Source organism: Calypte anna, chromosome 1 (genome assembly GCF_003957555.1).
Source record: "Calypte anna isolate BGI_N300 chromosome 1, bCalAnn1_v1.p, whole genome shotgun sequence".
Lineage (NCBI taxonomy): Eukaryota > Metazoa > Chordata > Aves > Apodiformes > Trochilidae > Calypte > Calypte anna.
The window spans coordinates 52,325,472-52,341,226 of NC_044244.1; the positions used below are offsets into that span (position 1 = coordinate 52,325,472).

General features: G+C 54.9%; 3 protein-coding genes across 4 annotated transcripts; 1 reads left to right on the forward strand and 2 right to left on the reverse strand.

Moving 5' to 3' along the window:
- On the reverse strand, positions 1–2,190 carry GALR3 (galanin receptor 3). The gene is made up of 2 exons (XM_008496482.2): positions 1,634–2,190; positions 1–1,047 (listed from the first exon to the last, which is right to left on the reverse strand). The coding sequence occupies exons 1-2, from the start codon at positions 2,185–2,187 to the stop codon at positions 150–152; spliced, it is 1,452 nt and encodes a 483-aa protein (XP_008494704.2). The 5' UTR covers positions 2,188–2,190; the 3' UTR covers positions 1–149.
- Positions 2,191–4,298: 2,108 nt separating this feature from the next.
- Positions 4,299–5,479, forward strand: LOC115599708 (noggin-like). The gene has a single exon (XM_030465432.1). It carries the CDS (start codon positions 4,602–4,604, stop codon positions 5,358–5,360), a length of 759 nt encoding a protein of 252 aa, XP_030321292.1. The 5' UTR covers positions 4,299–4,601; the 3' UTR covers positions 5,361–5,479.
- Positions 5,480–8,007: 2,528 nt separating this feature from the next.
- On the reverse strand, positions 8,008–12,970 carry GCAT (glycine C-acetyltransferase). 2 transcript variants are annotated; one of them, XM_030458288.1, is made up of 9 exons: positions 12,751–12,970; positions 12,517–12,614; positions 11,814–11,915; positions 11,164–11,310; positions 10,727–10,881; positions 9,844–9,926; positions 9,302–9,473; positions 8,754–8,875; positions 8,008–8,363 (listed from the first exon to the last, which is right to left on the reverse strand). In XM_030458288.1, the coding sequence occupies exons 1-9, from the start codon at positions 12,953–12,955 to the stop codon at positions 8,212–8,214; spliced, it is 1,236 nt and encodes a 411-aa protein (XP_030314148.1). In that variant the 5' UTR covers positions 12,956–12,970; the 3' UTR covers positions 8,008–8,211. The 2 variants fall into 2 exon arrangements, with proteins under 2 accessions (XP_030314148.1, XP_008494211.1); XM_008495989.2 differs by having other exon boundaries at positions 12,517–12,647.
- Between the last annotated feature and the right edge of the window lie 2,785 nt (positions 12,971–15,755).

A 15,755-nucleotide genomic window follows, 5' to 3' on the forward strand; every position in this document is an offset into this window, starting at 1 on the left:
GTGGATTGTGCCTAGGTGAATTCTGTAGGACAGTGAGGGAAGATGAGTGAGGACAATTGGTTACCAAGGCCTCTCAGGAGCTTTCAGGGGCTCTGCTGCATCCATTCCTCCTTGCCCCACATTATTCTGCCTTTTTGGGAATGGAGTAGTTACTCACAGTCTGGAAAACATCTGTAATGAACAGTGAGGAACTCCTGAGTTCCTCCTGCAGGAGTCATGGGTATGGGATGGCCACCTGGTGCCAAACTTTCCTCTTCCAACAGCTCCTTCTGAACAAAGACCATGGCATCTTGTACCTGGTGAGTCCATGCTCTGGCATCATGACTGGCACCTTCAGGGTCCCTCTTTCTGGTGCTCCCCTCTGGGACCTCCGTGTTGCCTCCATAGAAACCTCTGGTGCTGTTGGTGAAACCTTTGCTTGTGTTGACCACGTGGACTTTCTTTCCAACTCTCTTCTTCTTCTTCCCGGTTTTGTTCTTGAAGAAGAGGCAGGTGAAGACCTGCTTGAAACGCTTGCGGAAATGCTTGGAGATGAGGGCGTAGACAATGGGGTTGAGGCAGGAGTTAGCATATGAAAGACAGTGGGAAGCCAGGCGGCAGGCATAAGTGGCTCGATTGAAGGGGAAGTGGCCAAACCAGAAGCACAGGATGACCAGGTGGTGAGGCAGCCAGCAAAGGCAGAACAAGATGGCCACAGCCACAATCATCTTAGTGACCTTACACTTGGCCTTCCTCGACTCTGAGATCCTTTCTATGGGGTCTACGGAGGTCCACAGGAACTTGATGGTCCTGGCGTATGCCAAGCTCACCACAGTCACGGGCAGGAGGTATCCAAAGACAAATGTCAAGATGTCCAGAATCTTTCGGCGCTGGTCCTCCCAGATGGGGACACAGATGGGCACCCCATGGTAATGGACTATCTGGTAGTAACTGAGGTAAGGCCCTGCGAAGAGCAGAGACAGAGACCAGATCACTACAATGGCCACTCCTGCTTTTCGTGAGGTGCGGAGATCTCGGGACTTCAGTGGATAGCGAATTGCCAGGTACCTGGAGGGAAGAGGAAAAAGGAGAGACCAAACCCAGTGTGGGTGAGATGAGATATTTATCCTGCCCTCTGCGTAGCCCTTCCCATGCAGCCACTCATCTCTCCCCCTTCCTTCTCAGGGTCATCCCAGCACAAGGTCTGAGATCTCTGTCAGCCACCCTGCTGCACTAGCTCAGGGAGGGCAAGCAGTGTGCCTCTTGTATCAGGGAAGAGAAGGACAGGAACAGGGCCCAGAAGGCTCCCTCTTTCTCCCCTGTTGCACTGATGCTCTGGGGCTTTGTCATTCTTGGTTTTACATGATGGACACAAAGCCTCAATATATGCTTGCACTCCTTCTTCCCAAGGGAGGGTTGGTAACCAAGCCTGGGGCTTGGCTTGGTGCTGAGCAAGGACACAGCAAGGTGGGGAGGCTGGGGAGCCCAGCAAGGTGGGGAGGCTGGCTTTGCTGTCCCTGCCTCTGGGAAGACCTACCTACTTCTATCAGGACATGCATCAGGGTAAGGACTGTCCTTTCTCCCTCCTCTTAGCTCCATGGTGGCAAATATGTTGTCCCTGAGCTGAGGGACCCAAAGGGTAGGGGACACTTGCCTGTCGACGGAGACAGCAGCCAGGGTAAAGCTGCTGGCATACATGGTGAGGTAGATCAGGAAATGCACAGCCTTACAGGCAAAGGCCCCAAAGAGCCACCCATCCAGGGTGTAAATGGTGGCCTGGAAGGGGACGCAGCAGATGATGAAGCAGAGGTCGGCCATGGCCAGGTTAAGGATGAAGAGGTTGGTGGTGTTGTACTTGACTTGGCCATTCCGCAGCAGCACGGCCAGCACCAGCCCATTGCCCACAGTGCCCAGGAGGAAAATGAGGGAGAAGATGATGGGTACGATAATCCCTGCAGCTCGTAGCTCCGGGCTGTCAGAGGAGGCATTCCAGCCTCCTGGCATCTCCCCATCTGACTGCAGGGACCTGCGTGGGGAAAAAGGGAGACACAGCACCTGTCCATGGCCATGGGCAAGTGGACACTGCTCAGCATCGACCACAGCAGCCACCAAGAGCTCTGGCCCTAAGGTGCCCGATCCTAGGCTTTGTCTGACACCCACGTTTCTCCCAGAGGCTCCAATCCCAACCAGCTCATTAAATGATGACATCAAGATCCTTGTCATTCTGTTGGGATAAGCCAGCCCACATCTGCCTGACTCCAGTGGAGCCAAAGCCCCTTTTCTCCTGCCCTCATTCATGTCCCTATCACAGCACTTTCTGTGCTCACAGCCCCCTGAAGGACGCCCTGCCCTTCCTCCTGACCTCCCCTGCATTTCTCCTACAATCACAAAGCTGCTGAATCTCTTGGGATTGCTTGCTTTGTCAAGCCTACATCTTAGCTGGTGTTTAACAGGGCTCAGCTGTGAGGCCATGGGGAACAGGGGCTCCTGTAGGCTGTAAGCAGTCCTGGCACCCTCATCACAGGGCTGTGCCACCTCAAGCAGCAGGGACCTGATGCCTGGATGATACCCCAAAGCAATAGCATCCCCACCACAATCTCAAAAAAAAGGAGATCCTTCAGCTCATACCACTTCTACCCCAGAGCTAGGTGCCCCTTTTTCACTGTGCAGTAGTTATGCTCCACAGAAAAGAGGTGGCTAAGGGCACCTCTTTCTGTTGATGAGAGGTGCTCATGGGTTGGATGGTAGCAGCTAGGAGAGGATGGAGGGAAGACCTCAGAGCTGCCTGGAACACAAAATGATGATTATTGTGAGGGACCTTATTATTTCCACAGCTCAAGGTATTGTGATTTGATGTAAAACTTCCTCCAGCCCTGAGTAACACCGTTAGGCGGGGAGCACCAACAGCCTATCTCCTAATGAGCCTTCCCTATGTTGTGCTGTCAGAAGAACAAATTGTCCTTCACTGAGCAGCAACCAAGAGGGAAAGGCACTATTATCTAGCAACTGCTGACACACAATTAACTCTTTTTTGGGTCTTGCAAGCTCCTTCGCCACATGCTCCCCCATTCCTCAGCTCACACCACTTCTCAGCATCCTCTCCATATCCCACCAAAAGGCTGTCCCTGCCACTCTGGCTCTCTGGCTCTGTGGTCCCTTCTGTCCTACTGGTAACTATCTGGCTTCTCCATCTGGTCCCATGGGATCTCCTCACTGGAGCTGAGGTCCAGGTCACTCTCTGACATGTAGCCAGTGGGGCTGATCTGGGTACAGTCATGTCCCTGCTTGGGGAGCCCAAAGCCTCCCCTTGCTTGGGAAGCTGGCACTCACCTCTGTGAGGAAGGGCCTGCAGCTTTGATATTTGCTCGGAGGGAGATCTCTGGTCCAGAGGAGGAGTGGTGGTGAGGAGGTTGTGACCGCTGAGGAGTTCTGGCATCCAGTGGCATCCAGGCAATGCTGTCACCCCAGCTCAGTGCTCCACTGCCTCACTGTGCTCACCTCCAGCTCTGCTCTCTCTTCTCCTGGCTCCCCCGACTGTCTCTTTCCTTCTGGAGCTCCTCTGCTCTCTCTGTCTCCCCCTTTTCCCTCCCTCTGCTCTTGCTGCTGATCCATTGATCTCTGGTTGGTTTTTTTTCCCGTCTCCCTGAGGTTGGGTTTGGAGTTAACTCCTCTCTGCCCAGCTTTTCTGTGGGCTCAGTTGCAGCGGTGAGGGGGAAGTGGCAAAGAAGCCTCCTGCTCTTCAGTGGGAGAGGGTGGATGGAGGGGCCAGGGTTCCAGAACCCCAGCAGGCTCTGTGTATACCCCTCAGTGTTAGGTGTTTGGGCTGTGTCACTCAGCACCTCCAGGGAACACAAATATCCTTCCACGGTGAGTCTCAACCCTGGCTTGTCTTTGGAATATGGGTCCAAACCCTCCAGAGCACATGCAATTAATTGCTGTTCCTAGGTGTTATTAATTATTAGTAGCACGGCACAGAGTGGACTGAGCCTTTGGCACAGTGTCTGACCCAGAGAAGGAGGGGAAAGCAGCTTGTGGCTTCCAGCCAGCTCATATCTGCCCTCCACCAGGACTGCAGCATGGGGGTGGGAGGCCACACAGGGAGGCCATTTCCAGAGTTTCATCCCCATCACCACTTCCTAGGACAACAAGCATCCTGGCTCATGTGTGGAGGGGCAACAGTGACCCACGCAGCCCTCCTGCCCCCCCTGCCCCAGCACATCCATCCCCATGACAGGACCTGTACCCTGCAGACCTCCAGGTGCACCAGGGCCAAATGGGGCTCGGTGGTCCTTTCCAGACAAGACCCACCAGCTCCCCTTCACTGGGAAGGTTCTTGACACCTTCTGCCCATGTAAGATATGGAGAAGCAGGAGGCACCAGCCCCTTCCCCTCCATGGCATCCCCAGATGTCCCCATCCCGGGCACCCCTTGTCCTGGTGGGAGGGTCTGTGTGTCCTCCGCTCCTTGGGGCGGGAGGGAGCTGGGTGTCCCTGCCGGCTCGCTATCAGCTGCTGTAACCAGGGGAAAGGGGAAGGCCAGGCCTCGGCACGCAGTGATAACCTGGGGGATGCGGCGAGGCGCAAGCCCACAGCCTGGCACAGCCTGCTGCCACGCTGCTTGCCATGGAGGGACTGCGCTATGTCATCCTCCTCCTCCTCTGCCTGCTCCCACCACCAGGCACCCTGGCCCTGTCGCTGGAGGAACCCCGGGAGCTGCCGTCGCTGCCTCCACCCAGCACCGCCGACCCCACCGCCCACCTGCTCCGCGGCCGCCCCTCTGCCCCGGTGCGGCCCTACAGCCTCTCTCTCTCCCCTGAGGATTACCACTACTCCCCCAAGCCCCGGCACCTGCGGCCTGGGCGGCTGCGCCGGCTGCTGGGCTCAGCCTTCGACCCCTTCTGGATGGCGACCGAGGAGCCGCGAGGCCGCAACAGCAGCATCCCCGGGGAGAACCTGGAGTCCCTTCACCGGGACCTGGCGGAAGGTGCCGGGCGCTACCGCCGCAAATTATGGAGGGAAGTGGAGGGGATGGAGCTGCCTACCCTGCTGCCCCCCATCCCCGGGCTGCCCCCCGAGCTGCCAGAGGTTCTGGCCCGCCGCCTGAGGCAGTGGCTGGTGGAGCGGGCTGCCTGCCGCCTCACCTCCACCTGGGTTGACCTGGGAGCTGTCTTCTGGCCCCGATGGATCCGACACACTGCCTGTGAGACTGGGCCCCCCGGTTGCTCCTGGCCCCCTGGCATGGCCTGCCGCCCGGCGCAGGTCACCCACATCAAGCTGCTGGCGTGGCACTGCTGGGCACCCCCGGTCCCCGGACCCCCACACTGTGCCTGGCGGCAGATCCCATACCCCGTTGTGGCCGCCTGCAAGTGCTCCTGCCGCTGAAGGGGCCGTGGGGGGCTGCCAAGGGACACCCCAGTTCTAATGGCTCTAAGAGGAGAGAGGCCACCTGGACTCACCCCCGGGGCTGGAGAGCCAGGGAGGTAAATGCCCCAAATGGAGAAATAAACAACCAGAAGGAAATGGGGAGCAGCTGTGGGTGTTGCTGATTCTTGCTGAAGCCCTCCAGGGATGGAGGGCACCGCTGCTTCCCCCCTCCCCTGCCAGCACGGGGGGGCTGCACCAGTGGGAGCCCTCGCATAGTGATTATCTATGGTCAAGGATGTGGGATGGGATAATTGTGGCACTCGATGGCGAGTTCAGACCCCATTTGCGTCAGTCCAAGCAGACTTGCTCCGAGCTGGGGAATTGGGCAGGGAACAAGGGCAGAGCGATGCCAGCATGAAAGAAGGTGGGTGGAAACAGCAGTGTGGAGAGGAGATGGAGGGCATCAGTGGGAAGGGGGGGGGGGTGGTTTGGGACTGCAACAAGACAGACTGGTGAGGGTGGGAGAAGTGAGAGTTGGGAAGGGACCCAAGGCTGGAAGCATCTGCAGGGGCTGGGGCTGTATGGAAATGGGGTGGAACAGGACTGTCCTCCCATGGAGGACACAATGGGCTAGACATGGGGATCTCACACCCACCCTTTGGGGTGCAGAGGGTGGTTGCTGCTAATCCTTTGATCTCTGGTTGCTTCTTTTTCCCCTCTCCCTAAGGCTGGAGAAGGGGCAGCACATCAGTGTGTGGGGTCTGGCGTGGGTCAGTGAGCCCAAGGTGGAAACCACATTCAAAACCCATGGCTTTCCCTTCACGCCCCACCCAGTGCAAAGTCCTCTGCTTTCAGGGCTAAAAGCTGCAAAGAGCTGCAGATCAGACCTGGGTTGGCAAGCCTTGAAGAAATAAAGAGCCCGAGGCTTTGCCTGGGAATGCAGCTATTAACCCAGCACCTGCAGTCGATGGGCGCTGCATTATTCATTTCCAGCCTGCCATCATCTGACCCCCCAGCCTTCCCCAGGCTCCGGCGCTCCCTGTGCCACTGTGCAAACTGCAGTCTGCTGCAGAACTCTGCCGGGAGGCGGGCGGAGAGGCTGTCATAGTGGGGCTGAGGGGCTTGGGAGGGAGGTCAGGGTGCCTCAGGAGGACAGGAGGAGAAGGGAGGAGCAGAAGCGTGCAGGGAGGGATAAGTTAGTGTATCGCTGCTTCCCTTGATCCTGGCTGAACAGTGAGACATCTGCACAGCTCTTCTCCCACGGAAGGGGACTTGACAGCTGGAACTGTTTGGCTTGGCTGCCCTGAGCAGAGCAGACACATCAGCAGAGCTGCCTGCAGAAGCACAGGGGAGAGGGAGAGCCTGGGCAGGGTACTAGCTCGAGGGAAGGAAGGGAGGTGTGTTCAGGTGTGCAAGTAGTGGGGAGCAAGGGGGTTTGAACATATCCCATTCCCAAAATATCGCTTGTTGATTAGGGGGTGCAGCACCACGATGACCTGGTGCCACACAAAGGGAACTCATACTTTATCAGCAGGCTGAGCTCAGGGCCCTGCAGAGAAGGATATTTCAATAAAATGGGTACCTGGTTACACTACCAGCTGCTCTGAGGTCAGGCAGCAGCCCCATAGAAAATGCATTTCTCCCCTGCTTTTTGCCTTCCAGGAAGCACTGCAACCCTGGATTAACTTGTGTGTTTTTCAGCAGTTGCTCTGGTTCAGGTTATCACTCCATATCTCACTCCCTGACTGCCAGGGCCAGCAGCATCTTTTTGAGCAGATCCTTGCTGACGTGATCCAGTGCTCCCAGCACCCAAGTGAAGCACACTCTTGTTTTGGCTGGAGCCTGTCCCCAACTACAGGCTGAACAGGTATGCAATTCAGCACGTGAGCAGACAGCAGGACACACGATTTCTCATCTGCAGCAAAACTGAGGCAAATAAAGCAATCCTGAGAGATAGACAAGACATACTTGTTCCTGCTCGAGTGCTAAGTCCTTAACTCCAGCATGACTTAGAGGAAAAATCCAGAGATCCCAGCCTGCTGGGTGTTCTCCATCCTGTGAAATTGCAGCTGATGAGAGGAAAATTACAAGTTTCTGTCACCAGCTCTGCCCCTGGCCTCAGCCCAAGGCAGGCATACCTTCTTGCCAAGCTGCTGATCTCGGCCACCTTGGCTTGCCCGCTGCCCAACAGCTTGTCAGGGGTAAAATACAGCTCCCAGGGCAGATTTGGGAGAGCCATAGACTTGGGCAAAGCCTTAGAGCTGACCCCAGGGACAAAGCAAGGGTCATATCCAACATTTGAGAGTGGCAAGGTGAAAGAGGAGGACCAGAGGTTTGGCTAGTCTGTGCCCTCTTTCCCAAACTAGGCTGTTGGTGGCACAGGTTGCCAATGGATTTGGAAACCTGCCTGTCTGGTAGATCTGTTGTTACAGCAGGTAGATCTGTTGGGGCGACAGTGCTGGACCCACAGGAAAGGTGAAGGAAGCAGATGACCCTGAACAAACCAGTAGCAAAGATATACTTCCAACAAGAGGAGTAGGAGCTACAGCGCTTTGGCAGACTGAGTCTTTACAGAATAGGACACAGCACAGTGTCTAATAAATGTAAAAGAGGATGGGGATGGGCTGCACCTCCCCTGTGAGAAAACAAGAGCTAGGCAAGTATCTGCTGCACTGCAGGACACCTTTAATGACGCATGAAGTGGTTGCCAGCACGGCTGTCAGCACGCTGCAACAGCCACAGCCTCCTGCAGGCTGCAATGCCTTGAGGACTGGTCCTGCTTTTGGCAGCATGTTGCTCAAGCCTTTTCCCTCGGCACAGGCACTTGGTCGTGGGCAGGGAGGGTGCCAGAGGAGGTGCTTACTGTCCTTCAAGGCAGCGCTCCGTGTTTCCGTCCCACCTCGGTGAAGGCTTCCACACAGCGGTCGATGTCCTCGTCGCTGTGCACGGCTGAAATCTGGACACGGATGCGGGCCTTTCCCTTGGGGACCACGGGGTAGCTGAAGCCAATGACATAAATGCCTGGAGTGGAAACACATGGAGAGTGAGAGCTGGCTGGGACGGAAGGAAGTTGAGTGGTAGTGGGCAATAGAAAGGCTTTTGGTTCATCAGTCCCTTCTCAGTAACCATTTCCAGGCTTCAGGGTTTTCAAGTGGCACCTGTTCCCAAGCATGGATATGAGAGTTAGGACCAGTGATGGGGATGGAATCCAGCATGGCAGGACAAGAGGACTAATGTAACACCTTCCCCAAAAGAGAAAGGAGATGAACATCTAGGGGGACCAAGATGACATTTGCAGATGGAAGCTACAGAATTAGCATTTCAAGCAGGAACATCCTCTGAAGGAAGGGCAGTGGTGGCACCACCTTCCCTCAAGGCATGTCTGCATTCAGAGCTCCCTCTCCAGCTCACCTCTGTTCAGCATGTCCTCAGCCATGACTGCAGCCAGCCGAGCATCCCCAAGCATGACAGGACAGATGGGGTGATCTTTCCCTGAGATGGTGAAACCAGCAGCTGTCATCTTGCTTCTGAACCTGGTGAAGAGAAGGAGAGGAGGAGTAAAACCTCACCACTCCTGTCTTTAGGGACTGCTACCTTGCTTTCCTCTGGGTGCTTTGGCCACCAAGGGCTGGGTGTGGTGCACCCCCTGCATCTCACACGCAGGGAAGGGATCTCTTTTTTGAGTCACCCCCTGCCATTTTCTGCTCTGCTCCGAGGGACTGCAGCTGTCTGAGGAGCAGATGCACCCTGGCTTGCGGAGCATCCAGATGTGACAGATATGCCTACACATCTGTCTGACACACACAGGCACACTCCATGATTTCTCCTGAGCACCCCCCACCCGTGACTTACAAATAAATTGTCTTCATAGCTATCACTCAGGCATGAATAAATACATGTGGACAACTCATTCCTAATGAAGCTCTCCCCCTGCTCCCGCCCCAGTACAGCCCCCTCACCGTTGGGTCTTGGCAGCCATGGACTGTGCAATGGCATTGCTCTCCATGAGGAGGTGCAGGGCTTTGGATGCACAGCCTACCACAGCGGGGGGCAGGCTGTTGGAAAACAGATATGGGCGGGAGCGCTGGCGGAGCAGATCGATGAGGGGTTTGGGGCCAGTCGTGTACCCACCTGCAGATGGAGAGAGGAGAAATGGAGAAGGCACCCCAGAGGACCTGTGCAGTGTGGCTCCCTTCCCAAATGTCAACCTGTCACCTGCAGCAGGAATTTCAGTACAAACCAGGTGGAAAAAAAAAAAATCAAATAACAGCAGATGCTTTTCACCAAATTTCCACCTTGGCCCCAAAGACAAATGTATGGGTAAGGAGACATTAGATTGAGCACGTGGCAGGACCTTGACCCTGCAGCAGCATCTCAAACTGAGCCTCAAGCCAAGAAGAAGAGTACACATGCATTTGTTGTTCTATCATAAGGCAGAGGAAGGAAATATTAAAGTGATGCTGTGGAGCTCTTTAGGGCTTGGACAGGAAAATGCCTTTACCTGCAGCTCCTCCAAGAGCTTTTCCTAGTGTGGAGTTGATGATAGTGACTTTGTCCATCACTCCCAGGAGCTCATCTGTACCCCTGTAATAAAGGAATGTCACATTAACAGCTGTCAGCACACATCAGGGAAGCTGCTCTACACCTGATGCCTCAAGGGAAACTAAAGAGCTGCCAGCCAGGTCTCTGGTGTCCCCATGCCTGATAAAGGAAGAACACTGCCCTGTGGCAGTTCGACCCAAGTGCTGTCCACTTTTACTGCAGAAAGGTGAAGTTGGGATTCCTGAGGTAAGAGTTTGGTTTCTTCACCCATTACAGACAGGAGAGTGCTCAAAGATCCCCCCCAGGAGTTTAATGGTCCAAACAGAGCAGTAGCTGTTGAGGCAGGTCATCTTGCACTCACTTCTGACATGCCACACTGCTGGTATACACCAGGGAAAAGGCTGCCTGGTTGGAGTAACCAGTGTCCCCTGAGGTGGTCTGTCCACATTGCTAATGTGCTGCTCTAGATGCACACTATATCAGGGTCTACACTACTGGAACCAACAGGACATGGCAAACATGCTTTTCAGCTCAGTGTCCTCCAGCCCAAAAAGGCAGGACAAGTGCACTGACGCCCAGCTATTTGCTCTCTTCAGACAGTGTTGTAGACAACAGCATCAGGTTATACACAGAGAAGTGGCTGGTGTGTTGGAATGGATCAGTGTGAAACCATCTCCCTTTGATTCCCTCACATGCCCCACAAGGGACTGATAATCAGGAGAAGAGGGCTGAAGCAGGGGTGGGGTGCAGTTCCTTCAAGAAAGGGTGGTTCCATGAGCCCCCGCCCGAAAACAGATTGGCTGTCACCACCTTTGAGAAACAGAGGTAAAACAGCTCCTTACCGGCCATTGGGTCCCAGGAAGCCCGTGGCATGGCATTCATCAATGAAGACCAGAGCATCATACTTCTGGGCCAGCTGGCAGATCTCCCTCAAGGGTGCGATGTCACCATCCATGGAGAAGGCACCATCAGTGGCCACCAGCCGCAGACGATGTTTCTGTGGGAGGGGAGAGTGGCAACTCCAGAGATCACCATTGAGAGGCTGGTGAAGGAGACCAGGACATAGTCCAGCTCCTGCAGGGAGTGGAGGTATCTAACCATGATAGGATTGCAACGTGATGCTTTCTCACCTTGCCTATCCATGCTTACCTGTGCCAATTAGCAAAAAACAATGCCTGTTGCACAGGAAAAGGATAAACTTAGCCTTCAGGGATAATTACTGCCCCGGTAGCACAGCCAAGGAGCACCTTTGCATCTGGGTAGGAGCAGACCTGTGTACCTGTGCATCCTGCAGCTTGGCCTCCAGGTCCTCCATGTCCATGTGCTTGTAGCGGTACTTGTTAGCCTTGCACAGGCGGATCCCATCGATGATGGAGGCATGGTTCAGCTCATCTGACAGCACTGCATCCTCTGGGGTCAGCAGGGCCTGGCCACAGTAAACAGAAAGGATCTTCCTTGTCTCCAGTGTGCCATCTCACCAAGATCTTCCAGCATCTCTCAGTGTGGAGGACAAGACAGCTGCCAAGTCTCTCCTGATGCCGTTAACTTTCCACTTCTCTTCCCAGCCATCTTATCCCACAATTTCCTTAGGCTAGGTTCTTGCCTGTGCCTTCAGAGTTCAAAACCTCCCACCCCTCCCCTTGCAAGCCTTGGGGGATCACCCCTTCCCCCTGCTTACAGGGGGAACACAGATCTCCCGGGAAATGGGAGCTCTCCCCCAAACATGGAGCTGCCTGGGGAAGGGGCAGGCGAGGGCTGATTAAACAACTCCACATGGGTCCCCTGGTCCAAGAGCACCAAGTCAGAGTTCTTCACCATCAGTTGCTGCCACCTTCTCTTGGTCACAGAGCTCCCATGAGGGGCCCTGGAAGGCACAGCTGGCACATCACCTCCCTCCTCCATGGGTGACACCAGGAAAGCCCTACAAACCTCAAAGATGCCAGCATTGGCATCAAAGCAGCTAGCGTAGAGAATGGCATCTTCCCGCTGGTGGAAACGTGCGATCTTCTCCTCTAGATCCTTGTGTATGCTCTAAAAAGAAGAGAGGAGCAAGAGTAACCAGTGGGGCAGCACAAGTTCTCGCTTGCCCACTGCTGCTAGACGCTGGCTGGGAGGGGAGGAAACCACTGGGTTTTATCCAGAAAAGGTGTGTGTGTGTGTGTGTGTGTGTGTGTGTGAGAAGTTAGCTGTGGTCAGAGTTTGCACATGCAATCTTCAAATGTGGCTAGAGGGATGGGTGCCAAAAGCGCAGTGGGGAGACTCCAAACTCCCCACCCGTGGGAGTGGGTGCACTTCATCAGCTGGGGCTCTGAAAGGCTTCCAGAAGGGATAAACCAGGGTGGGATTGACAGAGCAGTTTTAAGTCAAGACTCACTGTAATTTTTGCCCTTAAAGGGAGGGAAAAAAAGACATTCATTTTTTAAATCCAGAGTGGTGTTGCAGGGGTTTATGTTTTGGCTCTCCGAGGGGGCTGTAGTAGTTTAAGCTGGCGTACTTCCAGATCTTTGGCTAGTGGGGACCCAGTAGTTTTGTGGGATTTTTTTTTTCTCAGCTGGCCACGTGTACCTCAGCACTATGCAAGTATGCGAGAGGGGAGTCTGGTCCGAGCAGAGCCCTGGAGCAGGCGATGTACCTGGGTACCGCAGATGAAGCGTACGGAGCTAAGTCCAGCACCGAACTTCTCTAGGGCCTCCACGGAAGCCCGGATCACCTCGGGGTGGCTGGAGAGTCCTAGGTAATTATTAGCGCAGAAATTGAGGATCCCTGCGGGTAAACAAAGGGAAAAAGTCACGAAGCGGGGTGTGTGTAGGGGCGGGGATGGTGGGAAGAAGACCCCAAGAACCCCCCCCACCGGCTCCGTACCCACCATCACCACCGGCCGCCAAGCGGAGGTGGGGACCTTGCCGGGAGGCGATGACCCTCTCGTTTTTCCATGTGCCGGAACCTCGGATATCCTCCAGCTGGCTCTCCAACACCCGGCGGAGCTGAGACGCAGCCGCTACCGAAGCCGCCCGGGGGCTGCCAGCCCCGCCGCCCCGCACCGCCGCCCGCACCAGCTCCCGCTGCCACATCCCGATGCTCCAAGCCACGCCCTTCGCCGGTCAAAGAGGCGGGGCCCTAGCAGCCAATGGCGTGGCTTTATATTGCCTCCCCCCTCCGATCCCAGTCACCTTCTCTAGGACTTCCAAGGGGTCGTTTTTAGGGAGGAGACTGGCTCTGTGCCGGGGGGTTTAGGCACCTCAAAGCCAGATGGTTTGCAACGTGTTGAAAGTCTCCAGTGGAAGCTCCCCGGTGGAAAAGGAGCTGGGGATGTTGGTTGACATCTGGGTGAATATGAGGCACCAGCAGCGTGCCCAGCTGGCCAAGAAGGGGAATGGCATCCTGGCTTGTAATTAGGAAAAGTGTGGCCAGCAGGACCAGGGAAAGGATTGCCCCCCCCTGTAGTCGGCACTGGGAAGGACAAACCGCAAGTACTGTGCTCGGTTCTGGGTCCCTCACTACAAGGACATTGAGGTGCAGGAGCGAGTCCAGAGAAGGGCAACAAATGCTGGCGAAGGGTTTAGAGCAGGGTTTATGAGGAGAGTCTGAGGGAACTGGGGTTGTTTAGCCTGGGGAAAAGGAGGCTGAGGAGAGACCTTATCACCCCTGCAACTATGTGACAGGAGGTTGTAGCAAGGTGGGGGATGGTCTCTTCTCCGAAGTAATAGGACAAGAGGAAGTAGCCTCAAGTTGTACTGAGGGAAGATGTAGATTGGATACTAAGTCAAAAATCCTTCCGCAAAAGGCTTTTCAGGCACTGGAACAGGCTGTCCAGGGAAGTGGTGGAGTTGCCATCCCTGGAGGTATTTGAAAGCCGTGTAGATGTGGTGCTTAGGAACACGGTTTAAGGGTGGACTTGGCAATGCTGGGTTAATGGTTGGGCTTGATAATCTTGAAGGTCTTTTCCAACCCAAACACTTCTATGATTATTCTCTGTGATGACTGCCAGCGGGACTGAGTGTACCCACAGCAAGTTTGCCAACAACACCAAGCTCTGTGGCGCAGTCAGAGTGCTGGAGGGAGGGATGTCATCCGGAGGACTTTGATAGTCTTGAGAAGCTGGCCTGTGCAAACTGTACAAAATCCAACAAGGGCAACAAGCACAAGGACCCCCTGCACGTGGGTCAGGACAGTCCCAAGCACACATACAAACTGGGCAGGGAATGGGCTGAGAACAGCCCTGACAAGAAGGTCTTGGGTTGATGAGAAGCTCAACATAAGCCCAGAATGTGTGCTTGGAGCCCTGAAAGCCAACCATATCCTGGGGTGCTTCAAAAGAAGTGTGACCAGCAAGTCAAGGGAGATGGTTTTCCCCACCTGGAGTACTGTGTCCAGTCTGGGAGTCACTAACACAGGAAGGCCATGGAGCTATTGGAGTGAGTCCAGAGGAGAATCACAGAGACGATCAGAGGGCTGGAGCACCTCTCCCATGAAGACAGGATGAGAGATCTGGGGTTGTTCAGAAGGCTCCAGGGGGACTTACAGCAGCCTTCTAATACCGAAGGGGGCCTACAGGAAAGCTGGGGAGGGATTTTTTACAAGGGCATGGAGTGATAGGACAAGGGAGAATTATTTCAGACTGAATGATATAGGTTGGATATTAGAAAGAAATTTTTTCCTGAGGGTGGTGAGACACTGGTACAGGTTGCCCAGAGGAGTTGTAGCTGCACCCCTCCCTGTAAGTGTTCTAGGCCAAGTTGGATGGGGCTTGGAGCAACCTGGTGTAGCCAGAGGTGTCCCTGCCCATGGTAGGAAGGTTAGAACTAGATGATCTTTGGGATCCCTTCCAAAACAAACCATTCTATGATTCTTTGATTCTGGAGCAACCAGCCACCATGGAGACCTCGAGAATCCACAAGCCCAGGACCATTAGATGTACCTACCTCAGTGAGCTGGAGTCTTCAGTGACTTGAATCCTTTCATCTAGGTTGTTTGTGGGTGCCAAAAACAGAGGGTCATGAACCAAAGACCTACAGGATTTGGTTGCATCCAGCTGAAATAATCAAGGATGTTTAGAATGTGCTAGGAAGGAGATCTAAGGAATCTTGAGCCCAAGAAATTTAAACACCTTTGGTGGAAGGGGTTTGTGACCCACAGACCCACCAGCTTCAGACACAAAGAGCACAGCTGGATCACGCATCTCCAGCTTCTGCTATAGAGAACTGGAGATCTGGTGGCCAGAATGATTTAGACTGCTCATGTCCAGAAGGACTAGGCAATAGGCTCTTGAAAAGTGTTTAGGATCTTCAGCCTAGGTGGTCTGGGAGTCTTGGGTTCAGGGGTCTTGGGAACAAAAGCCAAAGGGAATAGATGCCTCCTAATGACTCTGAATGACATGATTTGGAATCCTCAATGGCTAAAAGGCTCAGGCACCACGTACCCAAGTGGGCCAAGGGACCTGGGAGCTACCATCTGGGATTGTGAAGACCCTGGGCCTATGGGATTTAGGCACAGCAAGCCCAAGGGGACTGGCCACCTATATGGTTCCTGGGATTTTGGACCTTCTGGCCCAGGTGGTTGAGGATCCTTACATCCAAGGAGATAAGCCATGTCCAGCTAAGGGAGATTAGGCACCTCCTGCTGGAGGCTGTCAGATCCTACAGCTCAGCAGTAGCTGGGCTGGCCCGCAGGCTCCTTGCCAGCCCTGGTTGTCAGCACGGCTCAGCCCTGCTTGGGGAGGGCTGCTGGCAGGGGACACGCAGGGCCAGGCAGACCCTGGAGCCATGCCAATCCTCTCTGGGCACAAAGCCAGCACCCTGAGGTGACAGCAGTGCCATCCCCAGCAGTCCTGCCTCAGCCTGCCCTGGATGCCCACCCCAGCCTGCCTGCATG

What these genes read in the sequence shown, in the direction of transcription:
- GALR3 (XM_008496482.2), bottom strand. Translation starts at nt 2,187, where the DNA reads ATGTCATCATTTAATGAGCTGGTTGGGATTGGAGCCTCTGGGAGAAAC. An exon ending in GCTGCTGTCTCCGTCGACAG is followed by an intron (nt 1,048 to 1,633) that starts GCAAGTGTCCCC and finishes TCTTCCCTCCAG; the next exon opens with GTACCTGGCAATTCGCTATC.
- GCAT (XM_008495989.2), bottom strand. Translation starts at nt 12,955, where the DNA reads ATGTGGCAGCGGGAGCTGGTGCGGGCGGCGGTGCGGGGCGGCGGGGCT. An exon ending in CTTGGCGGCCGGTGGTGATG is followed by an intron (nt 12,648 to 12,750) that starts GTGGGTACGGAG and finishes GTTTACCCGCAG; the next exon opens with GGATCCTCAATTTCTGCGCT. An exon ending in AGCTCTTGGAGGAGCTGCAG is followed by an intron (nt 9,474 to 9,843) that starts GTAAAGGCATTT and finishes CTCCATCTGCAG; the next exon opens with GTGGGTACACGACTGGCCCC.
- LOC115599708 (XM_030465432.1), top strand. Translation starts at nt 4,602, where the DNA reads ATGGAGGGACTGCGCTATGTCATCCTCCTCCTCCTCTGCCTGCTCCCA.